Raw genomic sequence first — 16,310 nt, forward strand, 5'->3', positions numbered from 1 at the left:
TGGAGGTCCCCTCCCTCATGTTGACCTGCGTGCGCAACCGCCACTACGACGAGGCCCTGGACCTGGGCGCCTTTGTGCGCAAGCTGGAGACCCTGCACGGCGGCCTGCCCCTGGTCAGGCGGCTGGCGGCCGAGGCGCGCGCCGCGTCGGCGGCCATGCGAGGCGCACTGCTGCGCCGGCTGGAGGCGGACGTGGCGCTGCCGGAGTGCCTGCGCGCCGTCGGCTTCCTGCGCCGCCTGGCCTGCTTCGGCGAGCGCGAGCTGCGCCTCGAGTTCCTGGTCCGGCGCGAGGCCTGGGTGGCAACCTGTGCCGCGCAGGCCGAGGAGGAGGGCGGGCCGGCCTACGAGTCCCTGCGCCGCGCCACCGACGGCCTGCGCCTCCATCTGCACGACGTGGCCACGCAGTACTGCAGCGTGTTTGGCGACGGGGCGGAGGGCGGCGGCGGCGGCGGGTCCGCGGGCGGCCCCGCGCCCCACTCCGACGTGCTGCCCACCTGGGCGCAGCGCCGTGCGGAGGCCTACGTGGCGCACGTCCGGCGCCAGCTGCCGCGCCTGGCTGACGGCGGCGCGCTGGCCTCGGTCATGGAGGCGGCCATGTACGCGGGCGCCAGCCTGGGCCGCGCCGGGCTGGACCTGCGCCCGCTCCTGGCCCCGGCTTTCGAGGACGCGGCGCGCGGCCTGTTGGACGCCGGGCTGCGCGGTGCCGAGGCGGGCTGCCTGCGCCTGATCGCGGCGGGGGTCTGGGCGCGGCGCGGCCCTGCGGCGGAGGGCGCCGCCGCGCCGCACGACGCCCCGCCCGCCGCCTCGACGCCCGCGCCGCCGGGGGCGCTGCTCGTGCATCCGCCGCTGGCGGCGTACTGCAACGGCGTCTGCGCCGCGCTGAACGAGCTGCGCCACTGCGCGCTGCTGGTCGCTGCCCCGGGCGCGGCCGCCGCGCTGCGGGGCAGCCTGGGCCGGGTGGCCGTCGCGCTGCGCGCCGCGCGCGACGTGCCGCCCGACGCGCACGCCGCGCTCTCCAGCCTCCTGGCGCCGCTCCTGGCCGCCGCGCTGGCCAGGACCTTTGCCAGCACGGCGCACGCCCTGGGCCTGGACCCGGCCGCCCTGGCCCGGACGCTGCGTGAGGAGGACGATGGTGCTGGTGGGGGTGACGGGGACGGCGGCCGTTGCGCGGCCGTCGGAGCGCAGACCGGCGGCACGGCGGGGGGGGGAGTCACCAGACGCTGATGCAGGCGATGGTGATGCGAGGTTAGGGCCGGCCGTGGCCGCTCCAGTTGCTGGTGCTGCGGATGGAGGACAAGGGTCGGCCGCATCGCATGACGCCAGACCTTTGGAATAGCACTCCCTGTGCCTCTGGCGATTCCAACAGGAACGCCGCCGGGCCCCCTTTCAGAATCTGCGGGCGCATGTTACAGGGTGCTGGGCAAGTGCGCTGATCCCTGCCCTGCACGCATGGCTCGCTGCTGTGTTCTGGACGGGCATTACGTGAGCCAGGCGACGCAGGGGAGCACTGGCGCTGGGGAGCACCGTCGCTCTGACGGTGCAGTGCATCGCAGGACTTGGGCAAGAAGCTGCTGTACAAGTGGGAGTTAGAACAACGCCGCAGGGCAACAGGGGTTTGGGGGGCCAGCCTGCGGAGAGTTTCCCCCGGATGCAGCACACACAGGTACGGCAGGCAGCAGTGCGATACGCTGGCGTGTCTCGGCGCAGCCTGGTCGGCAAGCGCTGCAGGCACGATGAAAAGCCGGAGGCGCGGGGAGGTGCGCTCCGGGGTCCGGCGCGCAGCGGGTGGAGCGGGAAATCTGGGACGGCCCGGGGCCGCTCGAAGCAAGGCCGGGCCCTGCTCGCCGCCGATCGCTCTGGCGCTCGCCGCCGATCGCTCTGGCCCTGCTCGCCGCCGATCGCTCTGGCCCTGCTCGCCGCCGATCGCTCTGGCCCTGCTCGCCGCCGACCGCGCCCCTGCACAGTCGCCCCACGCAGAGGTCCCGGCCGCAGCCGCCGGTGAGATCCTGGGACCGCTCACTGCACCTGCGGGACGTGGGGAAGCTCCGGCTCCGCCCCCGGCGACACCTGGCCGGCGGCGGCGGCGCCGCGCCGGCGCCGCGCCTCCTCGGCCTCCCCCGCCTCGGCGTCCCCCGCCAGGCTGGCGGAGCTGGGCCCGCCCGCCACGTCGGCACGCGCCAGCTGGCGCCGCACCAGCGCGGCGTAGACGCCGCCTGCGCCCAGCAGCGCGTCGTGCGACCCGCTCTCCACCACGGCCCCGCCCTGGATCACCAGGATGCGGTCCGCGTTGCGCACCGTGGACAGCCGGTGAGCGATGACCAGCACCGTGCGGCCGCGCATCGTCGCGTCCAGCGCCTCCTGCACCAGCGCCTGTGCAGCACGGAGGGAGGGAGGGCGTGGTCGGGTGGGGAGGAGGGAACGTGGATGCTCCTCGGCCCTGCATGGGCCGGACCCCGTGCGCGACAGACCGGAGGGGGAGACACCCCACCGGCGGGCGCTGCGGCGCGCTCCACACTCCATCCACCGCCCAGACTCCCGTCTCGCCACCCTGCCTCGTCCGCACCACACAGGCATGACACGCCAACGCATCGTGCCCACCCCTCAGCACCTCGGAGTCGGCATCCAGGGCCGAGGTGGCTTCATCCAGCAGCAACACGGCGGGCTTGCGGACCAGCGCCCGCGCCAGCGCGATGCGCTGCTTCTGCCCGCCCGACAGCTGCACCCCGCGGTCGCCGCACTCCGTGTCGTACCCGTCCGGCAGCGCCAGGATGAAGTCGTGCGCATTGGCCAGCCTGGTAATGGGGGGGGGGGTATGATGCGCGCGGTGTTGTCAGCTGGAGACCATGGGGGAGAGACCAGTGGATGCGGGTGTCGCACCTGCCTGCTTCGCCGGATCGACCGTGGCCCACCCAGCATCTCATCACCCCTCTTTCTCAACCACACGCACCCCTCCCAACCGCCTCTCCTCCCCACCTGGCCGCGGCGTGGATGTCGGCGAGGGTGGGCACCTCCTCCTGCGGCACGTCGTCCTCCGGCTCCAGGCCGTAGGCGATGTTGCGCGCGACGGAGCGCGCGTAGAGCACCGGCTCCTGGCTGACCAGGGCCACGCGGCGCTTGAGCCACTTGGCGTCGTAGGCGCCCACATCCAGGCCATCCAGCTTGACCGCCCCCGCGGAGGGGAGGTAGAGCCGCTCCACCAGCTTCACCACGCTGGACTTGCCGCCGCCGGAGGGGCCCACCAGGGCCACCACCTCCCCCGGCTCCACGGACAGGCTGAGCCCCGTCAGCACAGGGTGCGCGGGACGGGCGGGGTAGGCGAAGCGCACGTCGCGCAGGGCCAGGCGCCCCGCCAGGCGCGGCGGCGCGGCGCGCCCCGCCGGCGGCACGCGTGGCGGCCTCAGCATCAGCTCCACCACCTTGTCGGCCGCGCCCACGGCGGCGGCCAGCGCGGAGAAGACGTCGCCCAGGGCCTGGAAGGCGCCGGACAGGCTCTGCTGGTAGAGCATGAAGGAGACCAGCGCGCCGGCGGACATGGACCCCGCCAGCACCAGGCGCCCGCCGTAGAAGAGCACGCCCGCCACCACGCTGGCGCCCAGGAAGGTGTTGGTGGCCATGTAGAGCGCGTAGGCCGCCGCCTCGCGCAGCTGGAGCGAGTAGAAGCGCGCCAGCTTGGCCGCGTAGGCCGCGCGCGTGGAGTCCTCGGCCGCGTGCGCCTTGACCGTGGTCATGGAGGACAGCGCCTCCTCCGCCACGCTGTTGGCCTCCGCCAGCTCCGACTGCACGCGCTTGCTCAGCTTGCGGTAGTAAGAACCGTACACCTGGGATCGGAGTGGGTGTGTTGAAGGGGGAAGGGTGTAGGCGTGTGTTCTGGGCGTGTCTCTGTGTGGAGGGGGGGTATACTGAGACACGGGGGATGCGGAGGAAGTCAGCATCTAGGTGGGGGCCCCTGCACCAACGCCACAGCCCGCCCCCCGGGACAATACCTTGCAGATGGCGAGGACGAGGGGGACCATGACAAAGGTGACGACGGTGAGGCGCCAGGAGGCGTCAAACATGAAGGCCAGCACCACCGCCGCCTGGGTGAGGGAGCGCAGCATGATGTTCAGGTTGAGGCAGACCTGGTCCGACACGGTGGTGGTGTCGGCGGAGAGGCGGGAGGTGATGTCCCCCGTGCGCGTGCCGTCGTAGAACCCCGCCTCCTGGGCCAGCAGCGAGGCGAAGAGCGCGGCGCGCAGGCGCACGTTCAGCCGCGTCATGGCCACGGTGAAGAGGCCGCCGCGGAGGCCCGTGGCGGCCGCGCAGGCGCCGGCCACGCCCAGCAGGCGCAGCGTGAAGCGGCGCAGCGCAGCGGGGTCGGGGTCGATACTCGCCGCGTCGATGATGCGACCCGTGTAGTAGGGGATCAGGGCCTGGCCCAGCGCGGCCGCCGCGCCGGCGGCAAAGGCCAGCGCCAGGATGGGCGTGTCGCTGGACGCCATGCGCACCAGCGTGGACACAGTGGGGGTGTCGCCGTGCGCGCCCTTGTGGCTCTCTGAGGCGTTTTCGTCGTCGTCGTCGGGGGGCAGTGCGTCGCCGCCCAGCAGGGGCGCGGCGGCGCCGGAGCGGGTGGCGCCCGTGCGCCGCCGCCAGCGCCGCCGCCAGCTGCTCGCCAGCGACCGCGCCGCCGCCTGTTCGACGAAGGAGCCCACCAGGGCGCCCACAATGGAGGCAAACATGCAGAGCAGGCCGACGCGGCCGGCGGCGGCGGCGGCGACGGCGGCGCTCTCTTCGGGGTCGGGGGGAAGCACCTCCTCACGACCCCACACCGCCACCGCCACCGCCTTGGCCAGCAGCAGGAGTTGGACCAGGGGGCCCAGTACGCGGATGCCCAGCCGCACCTGCCATTGTCAAGTGGGTGGGGCGGGAGGGGTGGGTCGGGGTGGGCGCTGGAGATTCTTGGCATGCTGTGGCACCAGGCATGTGTGCCCAGGAAAGCGGAAGGGTCCACCTGGCTGGCACAGCTTCATGAGTCACCGCCCCCACACACAACACCCCCACCACCCTGCCCCACCCTGGTGAAGGGTGGCGACCGCCTCATGTAGCCCCGTGGAGGATTCTGGGGCGTCATGATGTGGGCCAGCAGCACCAGCAGCACCCCGGTGTGCAGCCAGGCCAGAGCCAGGACATCGAGGTTGGAGTCGGGCAGGGTGTACAGGTTCACTAGGCTCCGGTACCGCTTCAGGTGCCACAGCCGATCTCGTATCGGCCACAGGCCCGCAAAAGTCACCAAGGTCAGCTTCAGGAGGGTGCTCACCCAGAGGGCGGCCGCTGCGGGGCGGACCATGGGCGGCCGCGAGGGTGATCACCCGGTCTCTACCACGGTTCCCCGCACCCACCCTGAGCCCCCGATCAGTGTGCAGATGCGATGATGATCGAGTTTATTGTGCAGATGCTCCTCAAATCCAAGCTCGACACGCTCCAGGCAGGCTGTCGGTGGGGGTTGAGTCCGCAGGGTTTCCTGCCAGTGGGGTGCCGGGACCGCCCCGACCTATGCATGGGATACTGGAAGGGATCGGAGTGCCGGATGATGATCTTGCAGTATTTCAGGAATCCTGCCGGCACAAATGCTAGGCAGGGGTGATCTCAGCGCGCGGGGACAGTGGCGGAGGGCCCACGTGCACGATCCCCCCGCGCCCTCGCCAGGTCGCTCAGAAGGCCACGATGGCCATGGTGTGGTTGAAGCCGCAGGACACCGCCTCCGCCTTCCAGGCATGCTGGCTCAGCCGCCTGCCCCCATCAAACACGAATTCCACCGGCCAGGGCCGCTCCCTGTCGCCGCAGTCGGGCCCATGCCCCAGCTGCCCGCCGTCCGCCGCCCCCTCCTCCTGCCAGCTGTAGGCCGTGCCTACGCGGAGGGGGACCCGCAGGAGTTGCACTGACATGATCCAGACTGCGTGCGGCGCGGCATGCAGGGATGCCCATGCTCCTCCCAGCAGAGACGCATGGGACAAAGCATTGCTTCATGCACCCTGCAGCAGATGCTCCATGACCTGACCCGGCACCCACAACAAGCTCGACGTCGCACGCCCCAGCCGCCAATTGCCCACTAACCTTGGCTGCCGCCCCAGCCCCAGGTCCAGAGGTGGCCGCGGTGGTCGATGGCGGCGCAGTGCTGCCAGCCGGAAGCCATGCGCACGGCGTGGATGCCCGGCAGGGGCCGGGAGGGGCCCGAGGCGCCAGACCTGCCCAGCCCAGGCAAGCCGGGGCCCCAGGAGTACAGGTGCCCCGCGCCGTCGCGGCCCAGGGTCAAGGAGCCGCCACATGCCAGCTCAGCAGCGTGGCGTAGGGGGACCTGACCAGAGTGGGGGGCGCGGGGGTGTGGGGATGGGGAAGGGATGCGAGGCAGATCGCAGCACTCAGAGCCAACAACAAAACCCCTGGACAAGGCACGCCGTGCCAAAGCGTTTTGCCTTTCAACTGGCTGCTGTAGAAGAAGTGCTGGATCGGAGGGCGGCCCCCAGCCTCCACGCCGAGCGTGCGACCCAGTCCCAAGTAACCCCGCCTCGAAACTCCCAGCCCCTCCAAATCGCACGCTCCCAGCCCCAGCTCACCAAGCGCGGCGTGTCGACCTTGGAGACCCTGGCCCTGCTGACGCCGGGGACAAAGTCCGGGTCGCCCCAGAGGAAGGCCTCGCCGCCCGCCGTCACGGCACCGGAGTGGGCGTACCCGGCCGACACGGAGCGCACGTCGTGCGTGCTCAGCGTGCGCAGCACGCGCGGGCGCCACTCCGTCCCGCCCCCGGAGAACCAGCCGCCGCCGTGGCCCAGGCAGCCCTGCGCGTCTGCGCCCCAGGTGAACACCTCGCCCGAGGCGCTGAGGGCCATGCTGTGGTGCTGGCCGCAGGCGATGCCCTGGACGCGCGTGCCTGGGGTTGTGGGGGGGCGACGATTGGGGCTGGGAGGAGGGCCATTCTGATGGGAGTCCTGGGGAGAGGCGTGCCCAGGGATACATGAAAGCACGAGAGGATGTGCACGGTTCCCAGCGCGAGCGCCAGGAGTGCCCAGGCACGACATGAGCAGGCCCCGCATCGGTGGGCAGACGGGGCGGGAGGAAGCCACATTTGCACCTGCCCTGCACGCTCGCTGCGCGCCCAGCCACCCAGGGCCTGCATCCCCCGCAAGCACCCGCGCACTCGCCCTGGAGGTGCTTGACGAGGCGAGGCGGGGACACGGGGGGGCAGTCGCGGCCCAGACCCAGGGCCCCCCGCGTGCCGTCCCCCCACGCCCACACCCTGCCGTCCTCGGTCAGGGCCAGGCTGTGCGAGTGGCCGGCCGCCACCGCAGTGGCGGGCTCCGGCAGGAGCACCTCGGCGGGGGTGGGGACCTGGGGAGACCGAGGCGTGTGCCCCAGCTGACCCCGGTCGTTCAGGCCGCAGGAGTAGACCGAGCCGTCGGCGGCGCAGACCAGGGAGTGGGCGCCGCCAGCCGCCACGGCCTTGACGTCCCCCTCCCAGGGGCCCGCCAGCACACGGGGGAAGAAGATGCTGGCCAAGGGGAGGCCCAGCCCCAGCCGGCCACTGTCGCCCGTGCCAAACACGACGACCCGGCGCAGCATGGGGATGGTGGCTAGTACATGTGCATATATGTGGTGTAATGAGACGATGCGGCTGGACTCTGGGATGGAAGAGATGCCTAGGGTCCAAGTGCCGGGCTTAGAGATCACTTCTGCTCAGAAAGGGTGCAATGAGTCCATTTACCACCATCTCAAGCTCTTCACCGCAACTACATTATTCTGAAAGTGGCTATGAATCGCAATATAGCGGTCGCGAGGACTTGGGGGGTGGGCAAACGTCGGGACTGGCCGACAACATGCACCTCATGCGGAGTGCATGGTGATCTGACGTGGCTCACAGTGCCTTCGGAGCTGGAGGAATAAGTTCAGTTATGCGCCCGCATGCCCATGTAAACCATACGCATAACATTGCAACTCACCATCACTGGTTTTTCGCCAACCGGTTGGTGGTGTGCCTTGGCACTCGCAGCAGGGAGTCAGCCTGCCGCGCTTGAGCGCCCGCACTGCCGTGCCCCTGCCGGGATGTTCAATCCCGAGATGATGCGCATGGCGCAGGAGATGATGAGCCGTATGACGCCAGAGCAGGTGCTCGGGGGGTGTCGTGCCAGGGTACGACCTCTCCCATGGAAGTGCAGTTGGGTGCCCACAAATGGAGCACCTGGTTCAAACGTAACCTGGCATCGCACTGACCCGCCCACCTCTCCCTCTTGTCGTCAAGATGGCTGAGATGCAGCGCCAGGCCGCCAGCATGTCCCCAGACATGATGCAGCAGGCCATGCGAGCGGCGCAGGGGGCATCCCCCGAGGACATTCGTCGTGCGCAGGCCGCGGCCGCCGCACAGACGCCCGAGAGCCTGCTGCAGCAGGCACAGACCGCGATCCCCCAGCTCTCCGCGCGCGAGAAGATGGTGCTGAGCGCGTCGGAGACCCTGAAGCAGGACGGCAACGCCCTGCACCGAGCTGGGAAGTACGAAGCGGCGGCCGAGAAGTATGCCCGCGCGGTGAACAATCTCACTGGTGAGTACCTGCTGCGGGGATGCTTTTGCGAAGGGTGTGAGGGCAGGGAAGGGGCTGTCGTGCATAGTATTTTTCGATGACCAGCAGTGCATGATGGGTATGCGGGGTGCTCACAGTCTGGCAATCAGTGGTGGGAAGAGCCTTTGGGCCAACTGCCCAGCGCTGGCCCCACCTGGGGGATTGCTGCAATCAACAGTACGACACCAGGCCCCTGCACCCACTGATGCTGCCCTCCATCCTCCACCCATTCCAAACTTTCCTCTCGCAGGCAGGACCGACGCTGCGGCCGTCAGCCTGCGACTGGGGTGCCAGAATAATCTGGGCAGCTGCCACCTGGCGCTGGGGCGATGGAGCGAGGCGCGCGCCGACTGCGACGCCGTGCTGGCCGCCGACCCCGCCAACCGCAAGGCCCTGTACCGCCGGGGTCAAGCCCTGCTGGCCCTGCAGCTCCCCGAGCTGGCGGTGCGGGACCTGGCGGCCGCCCTGGGCCTTGCGGAGGGCGATGACCGGGACGTGATCGCCGCCAAGCTGGCGGAGGCGCGGAAGCTGGCGGAGGATAAGGCGCCGGCGGCGCAGGCGCCGCGAGGGGGGGTGGAGGTGGAGGACGCTCCCCCGACCGAGCTGCGCGGCGTCGAGGCCGGGCAGCCGCGGAGGGTTGGGGACGTGGTCATTGAGGAGGTGACGGCGGAGGATGTGCCAGGGGTTGATGAGCCCACAGCAGAAGCACGAGGGCCGGCCGCGGCCATCACCGCGGCGGCGCAGGCGCCGCTGTCCACCGGCCTCGCCTCGGCCCCCCCCGCGGTCGGCCCGGACGCCGCCGGACCGGCGGCCGTGGCGGCCCGCCTCGGCCAGGACCCCGACGCCGTGCAGCACGCGCTCAGGGCCGTGGGCGAGCTGTCGGACGAGGAGCTGGCGGCGCAGCTGGCGGCCGGGGGGGCGCCGCCGGGCATGACCCCAGCGATGGCCCGCGCCGCGGCGGGCATGGTGCAGGGCATGAGCCCCGACCAGCTCAGGTGGGGCCTCACGGGCGGACACTGGGCGCTCATGGGACAGAGCGTGGGAGGTATTGCTACCGCTCCGAGGGGTGTGCGCCCCTGCGCCGCCGTGTGGCGGGCACCGGAGGATGGAACCCAGTCCAGCGCAGGGGTGCCGCGCCCACGCCCCAACGCCTCACTCCCATGCAACCCGCCTCCACGCAGGGGCTTGGCGGAGCAGGCGGCCGCCATGCCCGCCCCCGCCCGCCCCAGCGGCCCCGGGTCCGCAGCGGCAGCGCCCGCCGCGCGGTCAGACGGCGCAGCGGGGGCCGCTGGACTCCCGGGCCCGCCCCAGGACCCCCGCGCCATGGCGAGCATGCTGCGCTCCATGGACCCCAGCCTGCTCCAGAGCATGGCCGGCAGCGGGGGCCTGCCCCCTGGGACCCAGGTGCACATTCAGGTGGCCGTCAGTGACAGCAGTGTGCGGTCGTTTCCGTGCGCGTCGCTGCTGCCCTCACCAAGAGGATCGCCGGGCAGCATGGCGCAGTCCCCATGCCCGCCTCCTCACCTCCCTTCCTCCACTTTCCAACCCCTCTTCCCTCACGCCCCTCTTGCCACGCTGCCAGCTGGACGCCTCCACGATCGACGCAGTGGCGGGGATGATGGAGAGCATGAGCGCGGAGGACATGGCAAGCATGATGAGCTTGATGGGGGGCGGCGCATGTCCCGGCGGCGCGGGCGGCCCTCCCACGCCAGGCGGCGCGGCGAATGGTGGGGCGGGCGCGCAAGCCTTTGACCCCGCGGCGCTGCTGTCGGGGGACATGGTCAGCAAGCTGACGGACCCAGCCACGCTGAAGACCATGCAGAAGATGCTCAAGGCCATGCCGCCCGAGACGCTGCAGCAGATCGGGCGGCAGGCGGGGGTCAACATCAGCCCCGAGGTGGGTTGGGTGTGTCGTGGGCGCTGGGTATGGCCGAGGAGTATGCATGAGGGATGGGGAGGTGGAGGAATGAGGAGTCGAACCCGGCACATACGTCGACGAACACGTTCTCAGCTTTGAGGTGCCTGTCCCGACCTGGTGTCTGTGGCAGCCTGGGTCAAACGGCACTGGCTGATTCTCCCTGCTTGGGTCCATTGCCATCAGATTTACCTGCTGATAATGCTACAGCCTCGCACAAATCAATCTCATCCGACCCCTTAACCCCCCTGCCCCTCGCCAACAGATGGTACACAGGCTGGGTAATGTGAGCGAGAAGACGCTGGAGCGCATTGCCCGCGCCAGCAGCATCCTGCTCCGTTGCGCGGCCGTGGCAAAGCGGTGCTGGGCCCTGCTGCGCAGCCAAGCGGCGCTCGTCTTCGCCATCGCGCTCCTCCTCCTCGCCATTTTCCTGCGATGGAGGGGCTGGGCGTGAGTGGAGGCTTGAACAGGCCAGCATGTATGAATCCAGGGAGCTCAGGGAGTTCAGATGCGCCGGGATACGTGGGATCCGGGGTCCTGGCGCCGGTGAAGGGGCGGTGACCAAGGCGGAAGAGGATCCTCACCACCCAATGTAGTTCCGACAGACGCGCGCCCCCGATCATGCGAGGTCATGAGGAAGGCCCGACGCCAGCCATGACAGCGCAATTACCCCCGCCCGGTGTTGTTCCAGGTGTTCATGTTCACACTCACTCATCAGAAGAGGGGTCGGGACTGAAGCCGGGGTGCCACTTGGGGTCACGGCTGCCAGCAAACCTACCGTGACTAGCCCTTTCCGCGACACCCATGGTGCCCTGCATGTAGCCACCCTACAGACATGTTAGAGCTACAACATGTCCATGGTCCCGTGCATGGGGCGACGGATCCCCGCCATGGCCAATCGTTCGTGCGACATGGCTGTGCACGACCTGGGCATGGCCGGGCCCATGCCATGCCACGCTTTGCCAATGTCTGGAGGCGGGGCGCCTCCGCCCCGAGGTATCGCGCTCTGCGCCAGGACACAAGTGCCCCTGGACCGAAATTAGAGCCCTTCGTGGTGCAGGTGAGCTGGGACGTTGGCGAGGTAAGTATCAGCGGTGAGATGGGCCTCCCCTCCTGCGCATCCCCCCTCGCCCTTCATGCGCCCCCCGTTCCTGCTCGTCGCAGAACAGCGCAGCCCAGCGTGCGGTCACCTTCCAGCGGCAGGGTACCCTGGCCTGCGGGGCTGGCCTCCTGGTGCTTCCCCTGCCCAAGGACCGCCTGGAGGATGCAGCCACCCTGCTGAACGACAGCTTTGCCGAGTCCCTGGGCTACATATCGATGTACAGGTGGGCTTGGGGAGTGCGAGCGGGGGGCGGAGACTGCAACGAGCATGTGCAGTCCCTGACTATCACCCCTTGTGGTGGCATGAAGCGTTGCATTTCAATCAGTTTGTGAAGACCTCCTCTCCCCGTCCATTGGTGCGTGCAGGTCCTACCTGCAGTCCCAGATAAGGCAGTACCTGCGCCAGCACCTCCCGCTGCTGCCCAAGACGGTCATCCTGGCAGCCTTCAGGGTGGGTGATGAGCAGGGCGCGGAGCTTGCTGTGGAGGGCTCAGGAGATGCCGAGGGGGAGGAGGAACATCTCGACCATGAACCCGAGTGCGAGCTCGTCGGCATCGTGGAGCTGTCCTTTTCGGCCTCCACTCGGACCAAAGCACTAACGCTGAACCCTCCCCCGGTAAGTGGAGGGGCGGTGGTGCAGGGTGCTTGCTGGCGGGTCTTGAGTTGAGGGAGCTTGGCAATAATACATCGTGTGTGGCAGCTTTAGTGAATTGAACCTCTCCCATCTGTTGGACCATGCCTTGGCTTTGCCAAACCCCAGGTACTTGAAATTGGTCTGTGCACAGCTCGACCTCCGCAGGTGTCCCCACTGCCGACGCAGGAGCACGCCTACCTGTCCAACATGGCCGTCAGCCAGACCATGCGGAGGCAGGGCATCGGCAGCTTCCTCCTGTCTTCGGCGGAGGAGCTGGCCCAGACAATGGGCCACACCCATGTCTACCTCCATTCCAGGTGCTGCGGGCTTGGAGCTGATCAGGGAGCGGTATCCCCCTGTAGGCATGGCAGGGCTGCAACACGGTTGGCCGTATAACCCCTAAGACCGCCCATGTGCAGCACGGGGCCAGCATGCCCTCTGCACCCACAGCCGGCCCCCTGCCTCCCACGGTCTGCTCGCAGGGTGGACGATGCGGTGGGGGTGCGCATGTACAGCCGCGCCGGGTACGAGACAGTGTCCCAGGATTCTGGCATGGTGCGGCTCATCGGCGTGGACCCGCGATACCTCATGAGCAAGCCCTGCGGCAGCCGGGGCGCCCTCGCCGAGCTCGCGGCAATGTGAACCGCCTCCGGGGTGTGTGCTTTGGTGGGTGCCCGGCAATCCTGCAATCAGACCAGACACCCAGGCCCCTCATTGTCATCCAGCTGCACACTTGTAATACTTGCCGGACCCAGGTGTGAGGGAGGGTGGGCAGGCTTGATTGTCACAACAGTTGGCGGGCAAGCACACTGCATTGCCCGAGGGTGTTCAGACCTCGGGCACGGCCCTGCCGAGCATGCGCTTGACAGCTGGGTTGGCGTTGGTCTCGTACTGCAGGGGCCAGGGCATGGGGGGTTGTAGGCGAGGCGTGTCTCTGATGGTACATTTGAGCCCTGAGAAGCACCCCCAGCGTCATTGCCAAGGTACCCTCATCAGCGCGACGACCCAAGTCAACCAAGCTGCTACAACTCCCAGGTCACCACTCTGGGCCCATGCGCAAACACTCACGTGGGCAGACATCTTATCTGACCGCCAGAAGCCCCAGTTTTTGGTAGGGTACCCTAGGTTCCTCTTCCTGTGTGTGGAGGAGGGGTCCCAGACTTGCTCATGTTTGTTCAGGAGCTTATCCAAGGCACCAGCGACAAGCTCATCACTCAACAGGCGAGCTCACGTAGCGTCAGCAGCTGCCTTGGCGTGGCGCAGGCGGGCCTCGGCTCGGTCCCTCCGCTCCTTGGGGTCCTCCATCCTCCGCTGGATGACCGCTGTGCCGAGTGGGAAGATGGGGAGTTGGGTCACCAACTCAAGAACGATACAAAATATACCCTCGAGCTCGCAGTTGGTATATAGGCACACAGATGTGACACCGTGCACCCACATGTGAGGTAGTCGGTGAAGAAGCCCATGTCGGTGGGTGTCGCAGACAAACCGACCCCGCTCCACGTGCACTGCGCCTCAACCCTGAGGCGACTCGTTGTCTACGATGGTGTCAGAGCTGCACGAGCCCCGTGCCGTCTTGAGAGAGCGGAAACGCGATGCTCGCAGCTCGACTCAAACCACGCACAGCAGGACAGGAGGGAGAATGGGGCCCAGAATCATTCCATTGGCAAGGGCTGGGAGCGTGACAATGCCGAGGCGTACATGCCTGAGCCGCATGCAGTCGTAGACACGTGTCTGAACGAAATATTATGCGAGTTGGAATAATGGGTGAGGGTCTGACATCAGATATGTCTGCCTTGTGGGTACGCACAGTCACACCCTCAGCCAAAACTTCAATCGTCCAGCTCGTCCTCCTCCGCCACACTCTCCAGCGTGTTTTCCTCCAGCTCCTCCTGCACAGGCAGGCCTATCGCAAGGGCCTGACGCACGCTCCTTTCGTACTGTTCGACAGTGAGGGCGGCGTCGCCATCCCCAGTTGTCTCGATGTAGCTGTTGCCAGAGGGGTCGTCCATCACCAAGGTGAACGGCTGCTGCCCTTCAGTCAGCTTTTGCAACTCCTGCACAGAGAGGGGAGGGAGGTACCTTGCACGATATGCCATATCCTTGCAGTCTGTCGATGAGTCACTCCAGGCCGTCGACCCCTCTCTTGCTTGTTGCTGGTCAGTTGAGGGCCCCACATACATCCATTCCCACCCACTGCAAGGCAAGGCGCCGGTGGCAAAACCCAAATGACAGCCCCACGCACTGTCAAGAAAGACTCGATGGCCTCTGCGGTCTCCGGTGCACGCTCGTGCTGATTCATCTGGAGATTGGTGATTGACGTGAGCAGCACGTCCCGCACCGACGACACATCCCCTCTCTGCAAGAGGGTTTTGAAGGAGGAAACGGGGCAGTTCAGAGCAGAGCACAGTCATGAGTTACTCACTCAGTCAAGCACGCACCAGCCTCCACCCTGCTGCCCTGAGGATCATCGCACCGTCAAGCCCAGACAGGGAGTGTTTGACCCCAGAATCTCAAACTCCAGCTCAGGGATGGAGATGGTGGCGTTCTCGCTCTTGATCAGCATGCGATCCAGATCAGCGGCGCCCCCCACCTCCAGTCGGCACGTTACTCCCCGGGGGTCGTACTGGCCGACAAACTGCACCTGTTTGCTCCTGTGAGTTCCGTACAGGAAGGTGGAGTCCTGAATAGATGGTGGGGAGGACGGAGAAAGAGGGAACAGAAAACAGGCGCGATCAGAGCGCCCAGGGCATACAGTGAGCCTGGAGTCCCTGCGCGAGTGTGATCGAATTCTCCAGCCCATGAAAGGCGCCCCTTACGTGTGGCTGCAGGTCTCGCAGGAAAAGTCCCACACAGATAGGTCTGACCGGAAGCCTGGGAAGCTCTCGATGGAGGTGGAAACCTCGCCCTGCGAGCGAGGTCAGATAACTTCACAGCTGGAGGGTGCTTTCAGAGGCAACACTGTCACCGTACGCGCAGGTTCCCATGGCATCGGCTTGCATGGAGCGCCGGCCCTGTGACCTCACCTCGTCGAGGCAATGCACACACAAGGATGGGAAGCGTCCCCCCAAGGGAGCGTCCTCAGGGCCAGCGCCTGTTACGACGTGTGGTACTTCGGGATCCTCTGGCAGCGGGATCGGCATCCTGACGAGAGTTGGTGCGAGGTATGCTTCGCGCGCCCTCAAGCGCGCGCAGAGGAGTAAGAGTAATGGCCAAGAGGCTTGCAGGTGAGTCAGTATCTGAAAACTGCGGGAATACGAATTGAAAGTATGTGTTGCCTGCCGATCCCGTGGTTGCAGTGCCCACAAAGAACCTCACGCGCGATCACCAGCGTGCTTGGTGGGAAGCCCAGGTACTTCATGCTGGGTGTGCGATGCAGGAGGAGATGAGGCTCCTCCGCAAGATCGGTGAAGCCACGGGAGCGAATCCGCCTATGGATCACCTCTCACCGTCACTACAATATGCAACTTGTATAGAATATCCATACTATTGCATCACCCGACATACCAGCTGGCAGCTCGGTGACGAAGCACACGGGCGTGACGGTGCATCACCAAGCTTGTGCTTTGCTGTCCCAGTGTATCGTGCAGGGCTACCACTACAACATACGGCGGCTGATCACTAGTGGGTGGACACCATGTCGGAGCCGATCCTGGATGTGGTCCGCGGCCTGAGCACGGTGCGTCTCGGTGGGCTGCTTTGCCGTGGGGAGTGGAGACTAGAGGCCCTCGCTGTGCCCTGCACCCGGACGGAGGCTGTGTTGCTGGCCAGATTGATCCCGATCTGGAGCCACCAGTCCTCCTCGGCACCCGCAGGTGGCATCCTTTGCCATCGTGATCAACCAGTTGAAGGAGACATACTCCACCTTCTTCGTCAGCACGTGCGAGCACTGCCGCGGCACGGGCCTGCTCACCTGCCCCCACGTGCGTGGGCGAGGGCTTGGACGCGCTGTTGTTCTGCATGAAGGCTCGGGGTTGGGGTCCATGTCTCACACTGCATGGGGTGGAGCAGGCTGGGTTGCTTGAGTGCACCGCTTGCCCCTTGCAGTGCAGGGAGAAGCGGGGGGGAGGGGGGGGGGG

At 67.5% G+C, this 16,310-nt stretch overlaps 9 protein-coding genes across 9 annotated transcripts in view; 5 read left to right on the forward strand and 4 right to left on the reverse strand.

Moving 5' to 3' along the window:
* Positions 1-17: 17 nt before the first annotated feature.
* F751_4683 (Conserved oligomeric Golgi complex subunit 8) lies at positions 18-1,223 on the forward strand (the record flags this gene model as incomplete). The annotated part of the gene is made up of 3 exons (XM_011400784.1): positions 18-392; positions 504-679; positions 1,019-1,223. The coding sequence occupies 3 exons, from the start codon at positions 18-20 to the stop codon at positions 1,221-1,223; spliced, it is 756 nt and encodes a 251-aa protein (XP_011399086.1).
* A 792-nt stretch (positions 1,224-2,015) lies between these two features.
* F751_4684 (ATP-binding cassette sub-family B member 9) lies at positions 2,016-5,322 on the reverse strand (the record flags this gene model as incomplete). The annotated part of the gene is made up of 7 exons (XM_011400785.1): positions 2,016-2,066; positions 2,250-2,369; positions 2,608-2,791; positions 2,973-3,259; positions 3,416-3,817; positions 3,983-4,876; positions 5,050-5,322. 7 exons carry the CDS (start codon positions 5,320-5,322, stop codon positions 2,016-2,018), a joined length of 2,211 nt encoding a protein of 736 aa, XP_011399087.1.
* A 364-nt stretch (positions 5,323-5,686) lies between these two features.
* F751_4685 (putative E3 ubiquitin-protein ligase HERC3) lies at positions 5,687-7,592 on the reverse strand (the record flags this gene model as incomplete). Its single annotated transcript, XM_011400786.1, has 4 exons — positions 5,687-5,883; positions 6,090-6,330; positions 6,590-6,903; positions 7,163-7,592. 4 exons carry the CDS (start codon positions 7,590-7,592, stop codon positions 5,687-5,689), a joined length of 1,182 nt encoding a protein of 393 aa, XP_011399088.1.
* On the forward strand, positions 5,700-5,876 carry F751_4686 (hypothetical protein; the record flags this gene model as incomplete). The annotated part of the gene is made up of 1 exon (XM_011400787.1): positions 5,700-5,876. The coding sequence occupies one exon, from the start codon at positions 5,700-5,702 to the stop codon at positions 5,874-5,876; it is 177 nt and encodes a 58-aa protein (XP_011399089.1).
* A 480-nt stretch (positions 7,593-8,072) lies between the features above and the next one.
* Positions 8,073-12,876, forward strand: F751_4687 (Peptidyl-prolyl cis-trans isomerase D; the record flags this gene model as incomplete). The annotated part of the gene is made up of 10 exons (XM_011400788.1): positions 8,073-8,135; positions 8,269-8,566; positions 8,835-9,244; positions 9,896-10,019; positions 10,330-10,481; positions 10,765-10,949; positions 11,669-11,824; positions 11,967-12,216; positions 12,421-12,551; positions 12,717-12,876. 10 exons carry the CDS (start codon positions 8,073-8,075, stop codon positions 12,874-12,876), a joined length of 1,929 nt encoding a protein of 642 aa, XP_011399090.1.
* A 186-nt stretch (positions 12,877-13,062) lies between these two features.
* On the reverse strand, positions 13,063-13,697 carry F751_4688 (hypothetical protein; the record flags this gene model as incomplete). Its single annotated transcript, XM_011400789.1, has 4 exons — positions 13,063-13,125; positions 13,303-13,369; positions 13,466-13,556; positions 13,670-13,697. The coding sequence occupies 4 exons, from the start codon at positions 13,695-13,697 to the stop codon at positions 13,063-13,065; spliced, it is 249 nt and encodes an 82-aa protein (XP_011399091.1).
* A 77-nt stretch (positions 13,698-13,774) lies between these two features.
* F751_4689 (hypothetical protein) lies at positions 13,775-13,957 on the forward strand (the record flags this gene model as incomplete). Its single annotated transcript, XM_011400790.1, has 1 exon — positions 13,775-13,957. One exon carries the CDS (start codon positions 13,775-13,777, stop codon positions 13,955-13,957), a length of 183 nt encoding a protein of 60 aa, XP_011399092.1.
* Positions 13,958-14,063: 106 nt separating this feature from the next.
* F751_4690 (Zinc finger protein ZPR1-like protein) lies at positions 14,064-14,797 on the reverse strand (the record flags this gene model as incomplete). The annotated part of the gene is made up of 3 exons (XM_011400791.1): positions 14,064-14,288; positions 14,477-14,590; positions 14,708-14,797. The coding sequence occupies 3 exons, from the start codon at positions 14,795-14,797 to the stop codon at positions 14,064-14,066; spliced, it is 429 nt and encodes a 142-aa protein (XP_011399093.1).
* A 1,071-nt stretch (positions 14,798-15,868) lies between these two features.
* Positions 15,869-16,310, forward strand: part of F751_4691 (hypothetical protein) — a gene marked incomplete at both ends in the record, with an annotated part of 3,016 nt that continues 2,574 nt past the window's right edge. Inside the window, 2 exons of the mRNA XM_011400792.1 lie at positions 15,869-15,910; positions 16,047-16,154. Of these exons, the coding sequence (XP_011399094.1) occupies positions 15,869-15,910; positions 16,047-16,154 (150 nt within the window). The remainder of the gene's footprint in view (positions 15,911-16,046; positions 16,155-16,310) is intronic.

This window comes from Auxenochlorella protothecoides (genome assembly GCF_000733215.1).
Source record: "Auxenochlorella protothecoides strain 0710 unplaced genomic scaffold scaffold54, whole genome shotgun sequence".
Taxonomy (NCBI): Eukaryota; Viridiplantae; Chlorophyta; class Trebouxiophyceae; order Chlorellales; family Chlorellaceae; genus Auxenochlorella; species Auxenochlorella protothecoides.